Source organism: Colossoma macropomum, unplaced genomic scaffold, assembly GCF_904425465.1.
Source record: "Colossoma macropomum unplaced genomic scaffold, Colossoma_macropomum, whole genome shotgun sequence".
NCBI lineage: Eukaryota > Metazoa > Chordata > Actinopteri > Characiformes > Serrasalmidae > Colossoma > Colossoma macropomum.
Window position 1 is genome coordinate 41,791,324 of NW_023494802.1, and position 20,987 is coordinate 41,812,310.

A 20,987-nucleotide genomic window follows, 5' to 3' on the forward strand; every position below is an offset into this window, starting at 1 on the left:
CAATCTGGTTTTGTCATTCAGCAGCTCTTCATCAGAATGTGTGACATTAAAGTTGGTGGTGCACATGCACATATTCTAGCCTAAACAAACAGGGCTGAAGCATTTTTTAACATTTTAACAAATGGATAATAGGTTACATATTATTGACTTTAAAAAGTAAATAATGCTTCTGTTTACACTGCTGCTTATGCTTCCTTCTCAGAAGTTCCTTCTTATGACTTCATAGTTTGTAAGTACAAATCAGAAACAAGATGGACATGCTAGGAAAAATGCTTTTGTTGGTTACTTCTGTTTTCTGTTGTCAAAGACAGTACAACTATTTTGTGTTACTGCAACAAAATAAAGAGCATAGAATGTGCATTCAATGATATTTTTGTCCAGTTTGAATCACTGCAGAAAATACACTCGTATCAGGCTTTTTGTCTATGTGGATGACAGTAAAACATAAAGAAAAATAGCCTGCAGTGTTTGTGTGGCTGTAGGATAGCTATACAGTCAATTTTAAAAATACAGTTTAAAATACAACTACTGGTTACAACCATTGCTTTTTTTCTTGAGTTCACAGAAAATCATACTAGTAAATATTATTCAGATATTTTCTATGCAATATATAGTAGCAGAAAAAAAGAACAACCAGTGCTCATTAACATGAAAAAACTATACCGATCCTATAAGACAAACAAGGGGAGGGGGGCACAGCATTGGGGGCATTATTCTGTAGGCACTTCTAGGTGAACTCCTTTCTCAAAATACTGCATAAATGCCTGCTAGACCTTAAAAAATGACAATGCTGCAGAACAAATGAAGATTTGCTTCATAAATCTGATCTTTAGATAGTGTTCAGATTTCAAGGTACAAGTGACCAAATCCAACTTGTATGGTCAGATTGTAGTCGCATTTGCTCACAGAGCCACATTGGTTGCCATAGTAATAATGCACATGTGAATACACTACAGCGTAGGAGACTTAGGAAACTTAGCTAACCTAAGCTTAGATTTGTACCACTGCTCACACTATATTTCATAACAGCATTGCACTTTTTATCAATTACAACATGAACAGAATGTGACATCAATGTATAGTAAAGGCAGAACAGACCATCAGTTTGCTAACAGGCTAAAAGGCTCAACCAAACATATTCAGAGATATTGGCCAATGCTGCCCTGATGCTGTGTTTATGAGTTGAGCACACACGAGCGCCACCACAATGTCATATTTACTAGTGAGATGAAGTTGTGTCTGTCTAGACTTGCCCATCTGGCTGTTTTGTCAATATTCACGAACATATTTCATTAGTATTATTGTGTGATGTTACTTTGCATTCATTATTGTTTCACAAGACATTTTATTGTTTTATCACATGTAGTAAAGTCTCCCACCTTTGCACCATCTGGCTTAGTTACAGTCAATGTTTGGGGTGTGGCAGCTTTGATTATAGATCTTAAAGTCAAACTTGTCTAGTTTATGTATTTCTGAATGATTTATTATTTTTTTAGTGGGTTGTATTCTACTAAACCTTCATTTTTATTCAGAGTATCTAACTCATTAGTTCGAATACACACTTTGAAGCCATTTTAAACAGACAATATTTTAATATATTACTGGCAAACTTTTATTGTCTTTATGATCTCAGCTCAGCATTAACGCATGAAACTGATGGACTGACTGATAAATAAATGAACTTTGAGACTCAGTATCGGAGGAATCAAATGACATTCTCAGCCGGAATATGAGTTACAGTCTGCTCGAGAAGATTTAATCAAGCGAGGAACATAAACTTCAACAAAAGAGAAAACACAGTGAGTATCCTTCCACTAATTCATTTTGGTAAATGAGGTGGATTTGCTTTAGATGAACTACAGTCCAAAAGATTTTATTGCAGTCTTTAAAAAATCTCCACCTAGAACTCACTAAGTTATCAGTCTGCAAAGCAGCTAAAACAGTGCTAGGCAGGATTAGAACTCACAATGTTATTAATGTTGCTCACATTGTAAATAAACAGTGAATTTATATTTGTATATGCAGATTTACATGAGGAGACATAAAAAGCAGTTTTATGAGCTCCAAAATGAGTTCTTCGGGGGAACCGCACACAGAGGTGGACCAGAGGTGAGAGAATAAATCTTAAATGTTCTCAAATTCATTCTATAGATATCCATTCATAAACAAACCTCTGTACTCATGTGTATCTGTTGGAAACTGGCCAGTCAGTAGCATTGATTGATCAAGGAACCTTTTTCGGTTAAAAGCTATTTTATTGATCTGAACTGGAGAAATGACTCTTACAGAAACTGCAAACTATAAAGTAAACTGTTTGTGTAATGATGGAGGAAGATATACTTAAATATATGAGATAATGGTTGGCTGTGTTTTAGTGCGATTCAGAGAGATCAGACTCATCTGAACTTAGCTGTGTGTCTATGAAGAGTGAGGCATCAATGGGTGAGCCAGTAGAGTTCAGAAAGGCAGAGAATAGAATGCAACAGAATGCTGAGAACATACTATTAACTAATTGAAGACAAACCAGGTTAGTTTTCCACTTCAGGGCAAAAGGCAACATTGTATGTAGTTCACACAATTTTTTTTACTGATTTTGTTAACATTTTTATATCCTGATTAAATTCTGCCCTTAGAGTATTTGGTTAGTGTGCACAAACACGTATTTAGTAATCACATACATTTTTTCACATGAACATGTTTTCACTGGATGTGATGGCACCGTTTTTAACATGTAAAGTGTGCAAAATAACATATGTTTATTCATATGTTAAATAATATTTATTTTGCTTTTTGCTTATTTTATACTTATTGTATGGATGAAGGATGAGAATAGGAGAAAGCAGCATTGTCCAAAATGATGAAAAAAAGGAGGCCGACGACAGTGCGCGTTGGTAGAGTGATGTGTAGATTTATACAGTGTGTGTCAGTAGAGGATGTGTAGTAGATTTATTTTTAACAGATATATACTGAGTGTGATATAAAGAGACGGTAACATTTAATGTGGAGATTTATACCTGGAACTGAGTGTAATGTAGAGAATATAACAGTAATGTGGAGATTTATACCTGGAACTGAGTGTAATGTAGAGAATATAACAGTAATGTGGAGATTTATACCTGGAACTGAGTGTAATGTAGAAAATATAACAGTAATGTGGAGATTTACACCTGGAACTGAGTGTAAAGTGTAAAATATAATACACTGACATGCCAGAAGTCAAGGGACAGGAACTAGTATTGTGTAGGACCCCTCTAGCCCGGTCAAGAGCAGCAAGTCGACGTGGCATTGATTCTTCAAGTGGATAGAAGATGTCTGGAGGGATGTTGAGCCATGCCATTTGAATAGCCACCCACAGCACTGCGGTGTTTGTAGGTGCAGGATCTCTGGTATGAATGGACGTCTCCACCACATCCCATAAATGCTTGACTGGGGCAAAAGTGCAGGCCACACCATTTGTCAGAATACTCCTCAAACCAATTCTGGACAACTTGGGCCTGATAGTACAGTGCATTATCATGCTGGAATATCCCATCATTGTGGGGGTACATAAAGTCCATGAAGGACTGCAAATGGTCACCAAGCAAAGAAATTGTCAATGACATGTTCAGACGGACCAGTGGACCCAACCCATGCCATAAGAACACACCCCACACCAGCATGGAACCACCACCAACCTTCACAGTGCCTTGTTGACAACTGGGGTCCATGGCTTCATGGGGTCTACACCACATACCAACCCTACCATCAGCCCAAAACAATTGGTAGCATGACTCATTGGACCATGCTGCATGCTGCATTCCTCTAGGGTCCAGTTGGCTACCTCACAAGCCTAGGTAAAGTGTTGTGCCTAGTGTCATGGCGTTAACAAAGGCACTCATGTGGGTCTTCTGCTCCCATATCCCATTGAAGCTAAAGAACACTGCACTGACCTGTGGGACATGCGCGTGGGGCCTCCTGCATTGAATATGGATGTCAGTATTGTGGCATGTCAGTGTGGTAATATGGAGTAAGCAAGAATCAGTCATGTGAACAGGAAATCATCAAAATGTGCTCAACATTGACCGACCATATCTGTACAGTATGTGAATGCCCATGTTTTGGAAAAATCACTTATTTTGATTATATCACAGAATGTCCTGTCAAATCTATTGTTTGATTATATTTTAGTTATATTCCGGGTAAAATAAACTCACCTGAACCCGGCTGTAAGTCTGCGGACAGTGATGACTCAATGGAAAGTCCAGTAAACTTTGGAGAGGGAGATGGATCTCCTGCTGAGAGGTAAGGATAGGGTGATTGTTTAGAGCAGTGTTCCTCATTCCCAGTCTCACCTTATCAGATTCACTCAGCTCATTATGAAGCCCTTCATTAGATGCATTAGCTAAGTTGTAGCAGAAAAACATTCAACTTTGCAGATCTGCAGCTCTCCAGGCAGTCCACTGGCAGTGAGTGTAATGTAGAGAATGTAACAGTAATGTGGAGATTTATACCTGGAACTGAGTGTAATGTAGAGAATATAACAGTAATGTGGAGATTTATACCTGGAACTGAGTGTAATGTAGAGAATATAACAGTAATGTGGAGGTTTATTCCTGGAACTGAGTGTAATGTGAATAAGATAATAGAAATATAGAAATATGCACTCCAAAATGAGTTTCTTCTGGGAACAGCACACAAAGAAAGTGAGGTGTATTTAAAAAGAGTAACTTTATAAAAGAAGACAACAGCACTCTTAAACTTTTAGTATGAGGAGGTAGTATCTAGGAGTGCCCTGTGTGCTCTGTTTGTGCAAGGTTAGGAATGTGAATTGGGGGGCCTCTCGCTACTATAGGAAAGGGGGCCTCTCACTTTCTCCCTTCTTCTCTTAGTTCCAAATAGATGAGATCATTTTAAAAAGAAACATATGTTCTGTCTCCTGTTTCAACAACAAGAACCATATATATAAGCTGATGGTTATTCTGTTCTGGGGGGGACATTTAAAATTGGCACGGATCCCCTCTCAGGTACTTTATAGTGCTTGATATGATACTGTTTTACTTTGTAATAAACTTCTTATGCAGAGAACACAGTGTCAGCTGAGTTGTCCTTCATCATCTTCACACCATTGCTACTTAATAAACAACAAAAGAGCAAATGTGAACCAGAAATCGAAACTGTATGTAAACGCACATGATTTAGATAAATCACTTATTTTGATAATATCACAGAACATACAGTGAAATCTGTTGTTTGATTATATTTCAGTTATATTTGGGGTAAAACAAAACCACCTGAACCTGGCTGTAAGTCTGCGGACAGTGATGACTCAATGGAAAGTCCAATAAACTTCGGAGAGGGAGACAGATCTCCTGCTGAGAGGTAAGGACAGTGTGATGGTTTAGGACAGTGTTCCTCACTTCCAGTCCTACCTGATCAAACTCACTCATTATGAAGCTCTTCATGAGCTGCATCTGGTGTGTTGGAGCAGAAAAATACTAAATTGCACAGAGCTGCAGGTCTCCAGGACTGGCAGTGAGGAATAATAGATTAGGATTAAATCACTTTATCCAGCCTGAATTTCCTGAGCTGAAGGAGTCTGTGCTGCTGGAGTGGAGAACAGTAATGTGGAGATTTATACCTGGAACTATAATGTGTAAAATTAAAAAAAACACAAATTGTCAGTCAGAAAATATAGAAATGGAAGTGTTAAAAACAGGAAAGTGTGAAATATCTTCTAGTGTACTGCTGTTCATATATGAACATTCTATATATTATCTACAGGGTCCAAAAGAAGAAATCAAAAATTTTCAGCAGACGTCACTTGGACTCCATATTAAAGGTTTGTATGTAATTCTGGTACGTTTGAGTGTGGTAGGTATTTCAGCAACTTACACAGTCACAACCATAAAAATGGTTAACCAGTTTTTGTACTATTACTTTGTCAGGAAATCTATACAAAAATAGTCCCAACATGCAATTTCACCTATTGCCTACAGGTAACAATTAATCAGAAATCTGCTTTTGATAAAATGCTAATAAAATGCACTGTAATAAGGGAGTTAACCACGTGTAAATGAACTGCTGCAAATGCAGAATTTATGTAACAAAAAAATATACAATTAACTTTTTTGTACTCATGTAAGAGTGAGATTGGACAACCTCATACATTTATTTACATTAACATTACTCGGGGGGTTTATTCTGCCCTAATAACTCAAACATTTTGGAGGCCACCATTCTCTGACAGGATAGTGGCAGGTGTCCCCTTCATGCAGGTACATCTTTGATGGTAGGAGTTGACCCAGGAGTAGCAGGCAGCGTTGGTTCTGTTGAAGCAGCGAGTAGCCTTGAAAAATGATTCTTGGACAAGTGGCTGGTGTATGATATTGTCATGAGAAACACTGAAAGAGAAACACATGTTGTTTGTATATACCACATGTCTGTAAGAGAGCAGAAACCTTTTTAGCTACTGGCGGAATGAGCCCTGTTCTTGTGAAGCTTTGAGGGCATGCTTCATTCTCTGCACAAATATCTCCGCTAACCCATACGTTCAAAGGTGCTAGGGAGCAGATCAAAAGTGTTCCATTCAATTTACTTCAAAGAACTTTGAACAACTGTCATATATGTGCTGTTCAAGGAAACCAAATTAAAAGGAACATTTCTTAATAGTTTCTCAGAAGAAGTGGATCTGAGTATAGCCGTTTCTGGCCACATTTTGTGCACTCTAGACTGTGGTCTAGGGACAGGCCATAACAGAGAATGAATGTGGATTCTTTCTCCAGACAAGCTAACAGACCAAACAGTGGACACCATTTAAAATCAGAAAACAGCAAAAGTTCATTTATATATTTTTAAAAGTCTCAAAGGCAAGATGTTAAACTAGATGGGATGGGATTCATGGGTGAGCATGCACCAAAATCACAATCAAAAACAGCTAAAAGTGTTAAACTAACTAAACCTGGGAACAAAAAGAAACAAAACCACTAAAAGCTACCCCAATTTCCAAACATCTTGGACCTGCACATAAAGCAACATACAGTTGGAAAAACACAAAATCCTAGCACTAGACAAACATAAGGAATATTACAAACCAATATTGCTATAATAAAAAACATCATGCTTGAACAGTGAAGTCATTTTACCTTGAAAGATGTGGCTTCAGCTCAGAGGCACCCCTGTATTTCATCCAACAACCACCACATCAATCAATTTAGACAGCGTTGTGACATTACGGGTGTGCAGTCTCACATGCAGTTCTTCCACCTGCCATCTGAGTGCTTCTGCTTAGCATGCACCATGATCACAGCTAGGTTACTATAATGTTACAGTATGTACATTTTTATTGACCAGTTGACTAAAGTGCTGTAAGTAGAGGTATATGTCATATGCATGAGTGCATCTGATTGGTGGCTAAAAATCTGGGAAATCTGGGAACACACATATGTGGCTCAAAAACGATTATAAGAAGGTGGTGATCGGTTAGGGAGAGTTTTTTTTTTCCAAAGATATTCAGATGGAATTTACCAACACCAAATGCCAGTATTGCCTTGTTCCATATTAAAATGATATTTTTTATAATAAAAAAAGACGTGTAATTCTTTTTACTTTAATATTTTAATATAACTTTATGGTGTTCTGATTGATAGGATGGATTTGCAGTTTGTTTAATGGTTGTTTTATATTACAGTAATGTCATCCTATAATGAAATAGCATTTCTGTGATTTTCTTTTTTTTATTGTTTGGTCCTATTTAGGAGTTGGAACACAAATTAATGTCTCTGGTGAAGAAAGAACTGAAGACAGTCAAGAAGATACTGAGTGTGGATAACCCAGCATCCTCTGAGAGAGAGGTGGAGGATGAGGAGGATCAGAGCAGTTCCAATGTGTCGATGCAGAAGATCTCATGGAAAATGCTGAAGAGCATGAACCAGACAAACCTTGCAAAAACACTGAAGAGTGGTAAGAACTCTGGGTTTGGCTTTAGAGGAAGGACACTGATCCATACTTATCACACTTCTCATATAAAGAGTGCTGATCTAGGACCAGGTTTTACTTTTCGCATCCTTTTGAATGCAGTTACATGGAGGAAAGAATTATGTTTCTATATGTTTAGCTTTCAAATATTAGTTGATATTTCTGAAAGTAGGATGTAAATTAAGAGTGTAATGAAGTTTGACAAATACTGCATATGATATGCAGTTAGCGAACACAGGATACAATGTTTATCACAATGTTTGTGTTTATTAGGGATTGCTCCTGCATGTCAGAAAATGCTCAAATCCAAACTAATGAAACAATATAAAAATAACTATAAAAAAATTTTAGAGCATGGAACATCAACCATTCTAAATGAGATCTACACAGAGCTCTACATCACAGAGGGAGGGAGTGGAGACATCTATAATGAGCATGAGGTCAGACAGATTGAGACAGGATTCAGGAGACAAGCATCACAGGAGAAACCCATCAACTGCAATGACCTCTTTAAAGACGAATCCATCAGAACTGTGCTGACTAAAGGAGTTGCTGGAATTGGAAAAACAGTCTCTGTGCAGAAGTTCATTCTGGACTGGGCTGAAGGAAAAGCAAATCAGAATGTCCTCTTATTTCCACTTCCTTTTAGGGAGCTCAATTTGATGAAGGACAGAAAACTCAGTCTGATTGATCTGCTTTACCAACTTTTCCCAAAATTAAATGATTTAAAATCATTCAATAGTGGCAATAACAAAGTCATGTTCATCTTTGATGGTCTGGATGAGTGTCGACTTCCTCTAGATTTCCAGAACAATGCGAGATTGTGGGATGTAACAGAGTCAGCATCAGTTGATGTGCTGCTGACAAACCTCATCAAGGGGAATCTGCTTCCCTCTGCTCTCCTCTGGATAACCTCTCGACCAGCAGCAGCCAATCAGATCCCTCCTGAGTGTGTTAATCTGGTAACAGAAATAAGAGGGTTTAGTGACCCTCAGAAAGAGGAGTACTTCAGGAAGAGAATCAGTGACCAGAGCCTGGCCAATAAAATCATCTCACACATGAAGTCCTCAAGAAGCCTCTACATCATGTGCCACATCCCAGTCTTCTGTTGGATTGCAGCCACTGTTCTAGAGAGAGTGTTGGGGGAAGCAGAGAGTGGAGAGATCCCAAAGACTCTGACTCAAATGTTCTTACACTTCCTGATCTTTCAGACATCTAACATTGATCCTCAGCAGACTCGAAAGATGATTCTGGCACTGGGAAAACTGGCTTTCCAACAGCTGGAGAAAGGCAATCTGATCTTCTATGAGGAGGACCTGAGAGAGTGTGGCATTGATGTCAGAGAAGTGTCAGTGTACTCAGGAGATTGTACCCAGATCTTCAGAGAGGAGTTTGAGCTGCACCTGGGGAAGGTGTTCAGCTTTGTGCACCTGAGTGTTCAGGAGTTTCTGGCTGCTTTATATGCATTTCTCTCCTTCATCAACAAAGATGTAACTAAACAGATAACCACAGATCTCTCTGGTATTTTCAAAGAGTCTAAAATGTCAAACTTCATCAAATCTGCAGTGGATAAGGCCTTGAAGAGTGAGAATGGACACCTGGATCTTTTCCTCCGCTTCCTTCTGGGTCTCTCACTGGAATCCAATCAGACTGTCTTACGAGGCCTACTGACCCAGACAGGAAGCAGCTCTCACAGCAAAAAGGATACGGTCCAGTACATCAAGGAGAAGATCAAGGAGAATCCCTCTCCAGAGAAATCCATCAATCTGTTCTACTGTTTGAATGAACTGAATGATCATTCTCTAGTGATGGAAGTCCAAACATATCTGAACAGAGGGCATTACTGTCTCCGTGGAGTAAAACTCTCTTCTGTCCAATGGTCAGCTCTGGTGTTTGTGTTGCTGAATTCAGAAGAGGGCTGAATGAGTTTGATCTGCGTAAATATGACAGATCAGAGAGATGTATACTGAGGCTTCTGCCAGTGGTCAAAGCATCCAGAAAAGCTAAGTGAGTATGAAATTACCCTGCTTCATAACGTAATATAACACATATTGTACTTTTGAAAATTAGTCAAATTCACTGATAAAATGCACATTTGAGTGTAGAAAATGTCCAGTCAACTGATGCAATAAAACTCTTTTATTCAAGATATGCATCATTAAGAACCATATTGTTCTAACTACCATGTATACACTACCATATACACTACATGGAGTAAAACATAATAGTTAGTCCCCATATCCTACGTTAAATCATGTTCAGTCTCATTAGTCTGAATTAACCTTTATAGGAGTTTGATTTCATTGCCATTGATGACAGCTACACACGAAAAATAAAAATGAGCAATTATTATTAATGTTTAAAATCCAACTGGTCCCGTTTTATTACATTTGCCCCACCCACTTCTAAAGGCCAATTACTATACAGACATCCAATCACAAGTTAAACACAACATAAACCTCTGATGTCCCATCCAAAAATTTCCATCATTTTGTTTTTAAACACTGTGTCCACTCACTTGTTGATACACATTGTAGATGTAAAATCAGAAACGATAGCTCATCTGCTGCTGCACAGTTTGTGTTGGTCATCCTCTAGTCCTTCATCAGTGGTCACAGGACGCTGCCCACCAGACGCTGTTGGCTGGATATTTTTGGTAGGTGGACTATTCTCAGTCCAGCGCGACACTGAGGTGTTTAAAAACTCCAGCAGCACTGCTGTGTCTGATCCACTCATACCAGCAAAACACACACTAACGCACCATCACGTCAGTGTTACTGCAGTGCTGAGAATGATCCACCACCCAAATAGAACCTCCTCTGTGAGGGTCCATGGGGGTCCTGACCTCTGAAGAACAGGGTAAAAGGGGGCTAACAAAGTATGCAGAGAAACAGATGGACTACAGTCTGTAACTGTAGAACTACAAAGTGCACCTATATAGTAAGTGGAGCTGATAAAATGGACAATGAGCGTAGAAACAAGGAGGCAGTCATAATGTTATGCCTGATTGGTAAGCAGTGATTTGTAAATCTACTTGGACATTTTTTACAATAAAATAACAGTACAAAGAGAAGATATTTAATGTTTTACTTTTACTTTTTAGTTTGTTTTGTTTTTTTTTCAAAAAAGTTGTGATTTGGTCATTTAAGACTAGAAATGTTTGAAAAACATTTCAAAACATTTTGAAACCATTTTAAAAAGGTGATACAACAATATCTGAGTATAAAAAGAGCATGAATGAAAAGGCTGAGGGTTCACCATTTTGCCAAAACTCCAAATAGTCCAACAGTTTAAGAACATTCCTTAATGAGTGACTGCCAGAATTTTGCGCATTTCACTCTCTACAGTGCATAATGTCATCAAATAATTCATGGAATACAGAGAAATCAGAGAAATGTGAGGGTTCTAGTAGGTAGGAAAGAGTTTCATACCAGACTTTTATTGATTTTTAAGAGACAAATTTCTCGTTTATTTTATAAACTTCATATGTTCAAATAAGAACAGATACAACTTTAATGGGAGATTATTGTATGTCATTTCATTAAATTAATGCTCAACTTGGTGGAGATTCTGCCATGGAAAAAACATAACATATCTACACATATTCAGGGTCACTTAAAATCAGGTATCTGCAGACCTTCTCTGTCAAGTGGGAGATAAAGTAAGAAAAGTCTCAGCCTTGGATGTTTTTTGTTCTATATGAAGCTTGTGAAGGGTGAATAGAGAATGTGATGGATAGGGAAGTATTGACTGAAAAATTCAAATTTGTGGAAAAAAAATCTCTGTGGTCTTTAGTGATGCACTGACTGCATGTGTCTAAATGATATCTAAAGGCTATAAGTGAATAACAAAGCTGACAAGTGGCAACCTTGAGAGCTTCAGACTGTGTGTGTCTGTGTGTGGGATGTGAGTGTTATGATTTTTCCTTATTTGTCTTCCAGGCTGACTAACTGTAATCTCACAGAGAAAAGCTGTGAAGCTCTGGCCTCAGCTCTCAGCTCAAACTCCTCAAGTCTAAGAGAACTGAATCTGAGTAACAATGAACTGCTGCAGGATTCAGGAGTGAAGCTGCTCTCTGCTGGACTGGAGAATCCACACTGTAAACTGGAGAAACTGAGGTGAGATCACTATCACTATAGACATGGACCTGTCTATCTCTCTCTCTCTCTCTCTTTCTTTCTTTCTCTCGCACTCACGCACACACACACACACACACACACACACACACACACACACACATCATAGTAGATGAGGTGTTGTACAATGCATTTGTAGCCTTTAGGCCTGTCCCAGTGCTGATGTGGTTAATTATATCAACTGCAGTCACCACTGGAAGTCTGGTAAGAACTAGTGTTTGAACCATTTGTACTACATGCTGTATTCTAAATGCACATAATAAATAATTTATGTATTATGGTTGTGAGGAACTATTTTATGCTGAATTGTACTTCTTTATTGTTTAGTCTGTGGAGGGACCTGCAGACCCATAAATGATTGTGTAATTAAGTGGGCTCTAATGAGGAGTGAGTTGGCCAATGTAACTGACAGAAAAACTGTTTAATGCTGTATTATTTTGAGGTGTATGTTAGTATGTTAGCTTCAGTGTAGCAGAAAACTAAACATACACTATTATAACGGTTACTGCAATTTTAATCTGATTATAAATATGATTATTATTGCTTAAACTAAAGAGGAGGTCAGGGTAACTTGGATTTAGTTTAAAGTCTACAGACCAATGCAGGAAAGAGACAGACACTCGTGCTGAGGATGCTTCAATCAAAAGTAACTTTATTGGCTAAATATGACACTATAGTTGGATAACTAGGTTAATAAACAAAAGAAAAGAAATAAACAAACAAAGGAATGGCTCAGGTAATATAACTTATTTCATAGTATAAAATGGTATGCAAAGGTGGCTGAGGGTGCTCCTTGGGAAAGCGACTCGAAACTTAAGGACAAAGGATCTACAGGGCAACTTAACCTTAACTAACATATATCTAAAAGAGAATTCTTATCAAACAAAATAGTGTCGAACCTTGACTGCACAAATGAAAGATAGTCAGCCTTACTTTGAAGTCGGGAGACAGGACTACGGGTCCTCTGAGATGGGTTGCTTGAGGACCGGCTGGAGCTCACACACGGGATTTCCTTCGCTGTCCCTGGAGTCTTGGTGGGACTTCGCAAAGGCGACGTGCTGCAGTTGATGACCGGCGTTGGCGTCTCGCCTACCCGAGGCTGAAGCTTGGAACCAGGGCAGTCTTAGGGTGAGGATTCAGTTCGCCAGTCGAGGTGCAGCTCTGGCTGGGCTTCAGAGTCTCTGGGCCTTTTCTTAGGGTTGCTTGAGGATGGAGCTTGCAGCGAGGCAGCCCTTCATGGTCAATCTGCCTGCAGATTGAGGTGGGGCTCAAAGGGAATCTTGGTTCTTGGCATGACGGGCTACCTCAACTCACAGTCGGCTGGGGAAGTGCAGTCAAATTTCGAGGCTGCTAACCATAATTATCTACCTATCTTCATCAGAGCTGAAACATGAAGAAATTCCTTACTTGGCCATGTAAAGAAATCTTCACTTTCTTCTCTAAGGTTGGGTTAAACTTAAAGATATAAACAAAAGACAAACTACACAAACAACAAAATATCCAGATCTGATCTAAGTGTTCTAAGCTCCTAAACTTTCTTTCTAACCATGGTTGGCATAGACTTATGGAAGTTCCTTCTTCTTCTCTGGAACGCGAGCTCGAGTTAACTGGAACGGGCATGTGCGCCGGTTTTACCCGGCTGTTGGCCCCTCCCTTCTGGAGCGAAGGTGTTGATAGGTTCTCTTACCTAGCGGGTAATTAGCTATTCCTAGTTCTCGATTCTGATTGGGGGTGGTTTCTCTGTGAGCGCCTTCCCAGGGAACTCCTTTCTTTGTTCCCTCTAGGTTTCAAAAGTTTAGTTAGATTAAACCAAACAGTTTCAGATCATTGAATTAAGTTCCTATAATCCACAACAGACAAACCTAACATTTGTGCGTCAACCTACAGTTTTTATCCACATTACCTGAAAACAACTATTGTAAAGGCAGAAATAGTCTTCGGTAACACACAGGTAACCTTTTGGGTGTCTTTTCATAGCAGGAAATTTAACACAGTAAAATAATCACTTCAAAAGAATAAAATCAAGTAAATGAGAAGAGTGAAATAGAAGGCTAGATATAATAAGTGAAAAGAAAACCTAGGTGCATGCTTATTGTTCTAAAATCACTACTTTAAGTGGTTATTTCAGTAACTTTCAGACAGTTATCCTACACATTCCTAACGTCTGGTAAAAGAAAGAAGAATACACACTTTAAGTTACTGGGTACACAAATACAAGCATCATCTCTTGCAAATTAGATAGGGTTGATAGTTAAACATGCATATCAATGAGTGTTTCTGGGGTCCTTTGTGAGCAACAGTCCTTATGGTGGTGATGTGGTAATTCTTGGTTTCACACCTTGGGGTGCTGTGGCTCCATGTTTGAGATCCTCAGGGGGTTTAGAAAGTTTATATTTTCAGTTCAGATTGTCATATCAGTTCCGTTCTTGGTGTGTCTAGTTTAGTTAAAATGAGTCCTAACGAATGGTTGCAGTTTGGAGTAGATATATACCTTAGAAATGTACTTTCTGTTATTTAAAGATAAAGTTGTCCACAGGACTTTGGAGAGCCATATGGCCACATTCCAGAGGGGTGTTCTGTTGCCCCCTGGGTCGAGGGAGAGGGGTGTTGGTTCTTAATTCAGCCGTAAATTTGACAACTATGAGTTTGGGGTTGGGAGTGTTAAGTCGACAGATTTACACTTTCAACTCCAGACTTGCTGGAGCCAAAAGGCCCTTAACTTTTGGGTTGTTGATAAGTTGGGCACACTCAATTGAAGTGAAGTTTCAGCCAGTGTCCGCTACACTATATTGCCAAAAGTATTCACTCATTTGCCTTCACACACACATGAACTTAAGTGACATCCCATTCTTAATCCATAGGGTTTAATATAATGTCGGCCCACCCTTTGCAGCTATAACAGCTTCAACTCTTCTGGCAAGGCTTTCCGCAAGGTTTAGGAGTGTTTATGGGAATTTTTGACCATTTTTCCAGAAGTGCATTTGTGAGGTCAGACACTGATGTTGGACAAGAAGGCCTGGCTCACAGTCTCCTCTCTAATTCATCCCAAAGATGTTGTATCGGGTTGAGGTCAGGACTCTGTGCAGGCCAGTCAAGTTCTTCCACACCAAACTCGCTCATCCATGTCTTTATGGACCTTGCTTTGCACAGTGCACAGTTATGTTGGAACAGGAAAGGGCTGTCCCCAAACTGTTCTCACAAAGTTGGGAGCATGAAATTGTCCAAAATCTCTTGGTATGCTAAAGTATTAATAGTTCACTGGAACTAAGGGGCCGAGCCCAACTTCTGAAAAACAACCCCACACCATAATCCACCCTCCACCAGTACCATTCTCCTGGCAACCACCAAACCCAGACTCATCTTTCGGATTGCCGAATACTTTTGGCAATATACTGTATCTGTAGGTACCCATGCATGTGGTAATTGGAAATTTTCCATGCCATATTTCTAAGGATTACCTCCATTTATCAGTGGCAACATGAGAGCTACCCTCATCCCTAACTGCAGTGTTAATTTTAACCCCCTGAAAGCTAGACTGTAATTCAAACACAGCAAGATCCTTTTAATATTCCAAAACTGCACTATTTGGCCATTTTCATATATATTTAAATGGATGGGCCTTTTACAAATGTGCTTTATAAATTTTTGTTTGTATGCAAGAAGCTAATATGCAACCCAAAGTGAAAGAAACTATAAAAGAAAATGGCTAAATAAAACAGAAATGGAGGTAATCCTTACAAATATGTTACATTATACACTTTTTATATGAAGAGATGAGAAGAGAAGCTTGCTTATAACAAATCTGTTGACATCCATTTTCAATGTAATCGTGCCTTCTTCTTCTTGGCATAAAAAAATGTAATACTTTAATAAAAATTAACACTTTTCCTAAACACGTTACCCCAGTAAATCGCTCCAGACTGTTAATTTGCATAGCTTCATCCCTTACTTGTGCACCAGTGCAGCAGTGTCATATCATAAAATGAATATTTGAAAAAATCAATGAAAACTCAATGAAACCTGCAGCTCAGTGGTGACTTCATGTTCACATGCTTTTATAAATAAATAAATTCTGAGCACTTTTGCACATGCAAAATGCCTTAGTGGCCCCACAAACATTTAGTAAATATAACCAAAAGGAAATAATACAAGGTTGTCATCCCCCACATTGCCTTCTCTGTGCTGTTTATAAACGTATCAACCAATTACACTCGAGAGAGTTTATAGCATCTTGAGACATAGCAACAGGCCTATATTGGAGAGGAAAGCAGAGAAAAGCTTTGTATATGGGTAAAGGGTTGGGACCAAGAATGCTTGGCTGCTAGCATCAGTCTTTGATCAGGTTTCTTTGGGAATCATGGATGAAAACCAGTGCACCATTTGAATATCCAGGAGTTTGCATGTGTTGTCCCATCTTCTCACAAGAAAGGTTCTAATTGAGTTCAGAGTGAGATCAATCAGAGAGTCAATGCCTCAGTACCAACTCAGCAGTTGGTGATTAGAAGTTAGGAAACCCACAGTACACAAGTCAAAGGGAAATTTGAGGTGCTCTGACATATGGAGTTTATTGTCCCAGTCCCTGTTCCATATGTTGGTCAAGGTTGGTCAGTGCTACTTCCACATAGGCTGTGCCCAGGGTGGTATGTCAGTATTCACCACTCCTGCTATGTGCTAAAACAATGGAAATGTGCAAAATGCTATGTTTCTTACTGTACCAGCCCAAGAATACAAATATTTTTATTGTAGTGCATCATTATATTTCTAGCAAATAATTGATGGTTCCTCCTGAAAGTTACTGAGTGATCCATAATCAAGTTTAGTCAAATAATCATCTCAACTCTCTCTGTGTGTAATGTCAGTGTGATTTCATTACATTATTTTTCTCCCAGGCTGAGTCGGTGTAATCTTACAGAAGAAAGTTGTGTAGCTCTGGCATCAGCTCTCAGCTCAGACTTCTCAATTCTGAGAGAACTGGACCTCAGTAACAATAAACTGCAGGATTCAGGAGTAGAGCTGCTATCTGCTGGAATAAAAAATCCACACTGTAAACTGGAGAAACTGGAGTAAGATTATCACTTTATCACTGCAGTTGTTGTTCTCTCTGTCTGTCCCTTTCTTTCTCTTTTTCTTATCCGTATTCATACATATTTCACTGCATTTCCTTAAGTTTGTTCCAGTTGTTGCACAATCATATTAATTTAATTAGTATTATTGTTAGTCTGATTATTTTAATATTTGAGTATATTTTCGGTAAATGTCCAAAACAATAACAAAGAATGTGCCAAAGATTCCAAAATATTTTAGTGCGAAGAGATATACCATGCTGTGTAAGAAAGAACAGAAGAATTCACACTATGGGTTATCATTATAATATTTCATCAAATTTCCAGCAAATCTTTGCTGATTCTCTAAATAAGGTAAACATTAAATAATGAATAACATGGAATGGCTTTAACATTTACAATATCTGCCTCTCACACTGTTTGTGTGTGGGGGGGTGATGCTAATAAATTGTGTACCATCAATTCTCTCCCAGGCTAAGTGGTTGTAATGTCACAGAGAAAAGTGGTCCAGCTCTGTTTTCAGCTATCAGCTCAAACTCCTCAACTCTGAGAGAACTGAACCTGAGTTACAACGACCTGCTGAAGGATTCAGGAATGAAGCTGCTCTCTGATGGACTGAAGAATCCACACTGTAAACTGGAGAAACTGGAGTATGATCAGCACTTTCACATTTTGTGTGTTTGTGTCTTGTACAGGGCTAGGCCTAAACATTGAAATACTTATGTATTTGTTTTCTCTCCTTTGTATTGTTTCCTTATTTAATAGTTAGAAGCTTCATCTTTGGACACCACCAGAATTCCAGAGCACACTTGTGGACAGTTATTTATCAGTACATATGATACGATATGATATGATTTTTAAGGCCATTAAAAATCATATCATACCGTTTAAAATTCAAAACCTCATTAATTAAGGAGGCCAGCCTTGCACCTGGACAAATGATATATAATTCTATTGCACACAGTTTCACAGAGAAACTGGCCCAAAGATTCATTGACATAATTGTGGTTATGTAGGCTCAGGCATGTAGCTGCTTTGGACAGTAGCCCATAATAAAAGCATAGATCTGATAGTAGTGAACATGTAGAGATGGACAGAAGTTGTTCTAATGTGTCATCATTTTTCTCCCAGACTGTGTGGTTGTAATCTCACAGAAGAAAGCTGTGAAGCACTATCCTCAGCCCTCAGCTCAAACTCTTCAATTCTAAGAGAACTGGATCTGAGCAGCAATAAACTACAGGATTCCGGAGTGAAGCTGCTCTCTGCTGGACTGGAGAGTCCACACTGTAAACTGGAGAAACTGGTGTAAGACCATATCTTCATCACTGTGTGTCAGACTATATGAGTGAAATGGAGGTGCAGTAATTTACACTACCTGCTAAAAGCATTCTGTAATCACTCCACTGCAGTTTTATTGCCCACTTAACCCCCCACCCACATATGAGAAAGAACACTGTAGTTTTTTTTTTGTTTTTTTGTTTTTTTCTGCTCCACATCTATTCCATTCTTACTGAAATATATTTATGTTATACATTTTGAATGTTTGGACAGGACACTTCATACTACATAATTAATTTAACAAACACCATTTTCTATACATTTTCTGTCACAAGTCAGAAAACTGCTCTGTCAACAAATTGACTTGATCTACTTTACCACTCACACAGCAAAAATGGACAACATAAAAAAAATTGTACGTAATATTGTAGAACTTGTGTATTGTTGGTGCAAATTTCCAGCTCAGCCCTGCTGTACCATTGTTCAGGATTAACGCATTGAGCATGAATTGCATGCAGAGGTAGTGAAACAGGCTTAGTTGGATGGAGTAGTATCTGTGTGTGTGTGTATGTGTGTGTTTGAGTGTTTGAATGTGTTTACTGAACTGTAAGTTTTTCTCCATCTCTTTGCAGACTGTACAACTGCAGTATTACAGATGAAGGCTGTGTTTCTCTGGCTTCAACTTTGAAATCAAACCCTTCATCAGAACTGAGAGAGCTGGACCTGAACCACAATAAACCAGGAGAGTCAGGAGTGAAGCTGCTCTCTGATCTACAGAAGGATCCACACTGTAAACTGGAGATATTATAGTGAGTTGCTGACTTACTGTACACACACACACACATACACACACACACACACACACTAATACAAGAGAGTCAGGATTGAAGCTGTTCTAGATATGTGTACAAGTGATTTAATTACTTAATTAAATTCACCAAATAGATGTTAAGTAACTTGTTATTTGATTAATGACGCAGTTTCTGAAAATACAAATACTAGAAATAATTTGACACAGATAATACATTCGGTAAAATTAAGACAACATACTGATGCAAGATTCATGAGGGGGGTTGGTAGTAGCAAGACACCCCCTTTAAAGGTTTTCTCTTTTGGTTTATAAAGATTGAACTGTGTTGTTCCTGTTTATTTCCTCTAACTCTGTGGAGTTTTATACATCACCCTGTATATCATAAACACACAAACGTGGTTTAGTGTCCCCATTTGATACAGTGATGATTATTATTATTATTAACAATCATTGTATCATTATATACAATGATTGTTATTGTTTAGGGTGTTCAGTAAACCATGTTACATTTCAGCTGTATGTGTTTAGTCTGATATCTGATTGACTTTAATATGATTTTATGTCTGATGATTATCTTTTATTCTGTCTTACAGCATCTGAGCACCAGCCAGCTGTTTGCTCTCAAACATAGAAGGTTATAAGGAGAGGAGGAGTCTTAGTACACACACACACATACACACACACTCAGTATTACACTTCTACATATCATCGTTTGTGTGTTTGGGCTGTTAGTGGTCAAATCTGTGAAAACAGCTGCAGCACATGACTGTGTGATCTCCTCATGACATCACCATCAAACACCTCATGCTGGTCGATGATCCCACATTGATGAGAGGTGATGAGAGTGTGTGTACAGGAGGGAGGAGCACCAGGTGTCATGAAACCAATGGAAATGTAGATAGAGATATTATTGGTTTTAGAGACTGAGAGACTTTCATTCTGCTTAAACAGACAAGGCACACCATGACTGACTTCCTCAGTTTTTTTTTTTTTTTTTTTGTATATTTCACATTCTTTGGTATTTATATTGTACTGGTAATATTGGAGCTCATAAATCTGACTTTCCCTAGTGGAAATGTTTTGGTTTTAAGCAATAAATCAATAAAGCCTTCTTGTAGTCTGACTGACGTGTGTCGGTATATATTATCATTCTTTTCCATGCTTTATCCACACATATGAATGGTGTATGTTTCATCAGAAATGTTTGTGTATTACTTTTCAATGGTGACTTCTGTGTTCCAGTATCAGGTCCAATCCTGAATGGTGCTGCAGTATTAGATGTGGAGTGGACAGAAAGTTCTTTACACTACAGTTCATGGCCCTGTTCCTCCAGTCCCAGTCCTGGAGGACATGCTTTTGCAGTTTAATGTTCCACTGCTCCAACACACCTCATTCACTTGACCATGTGAATCAGTGAATCAGATGGATGTGAAGAAGACTGGCTGAGAGGTAGAGAGGCTGAGGGCTGAATAGAGGCAGTTTATGAGGAACCTGGACACTTCCTATTCACTCCATTATACGCCACAAAAATCACTGAAAAATACTCACAAGCTATATGCATAATTCTTCTCTTTTACATATCATTTTCATGCATTCCCCACATCTATTCCTCCATTAGCTCTCCATTCATGCATTTATCTCATTTAAACTTATTGGAATCTGGAAATCCGACGTGTAGATGGTTTAGAGTCTTTGAATTTGAGTAAAATTAGGCCACTTGCACTCAGAGTAAGTGATGTTTTTAAC

General features: G+C 38.6%; 1 protein-coding gene across 1 annotated transcript; it reads left to right on the forward strand.

The window, feature by feature from the left end:
• Positions 1-1,707: 1,707 nt before the first annotated feature.
• On the forward strand, positions 1,708-20,223 carry LOC118822483 (NACHT, LRR and PYD domains-containing protein 3-like). Its single transcript, XM_036591562.1, is given in 14 exon segments — positions 1,708-1,799; positions 2,026-2,109; positions 4,168-4,281; positions 5,245-5,358; positions 5,761-5,818; positions 7,734-7,938; positions 8,227-9,867; positions 9,870-9,960; positions 11,895-12,071; positions 16,979-17,152; positions 17,626-17,802; positions 18,284-18,457; positions 19,063-19,239; positions 19,835-20,223. Coding segments are annotated over 13 exon segments (3,162 nt in total). The 5' UTR covers positions 1,708-1,799; positions 2,026-2,056; the 3' UTR covers positions 19,842-20,223.
• The last annotated feature ends 764 nt before the right edge of the window (positions 20,224-20,987 follow it).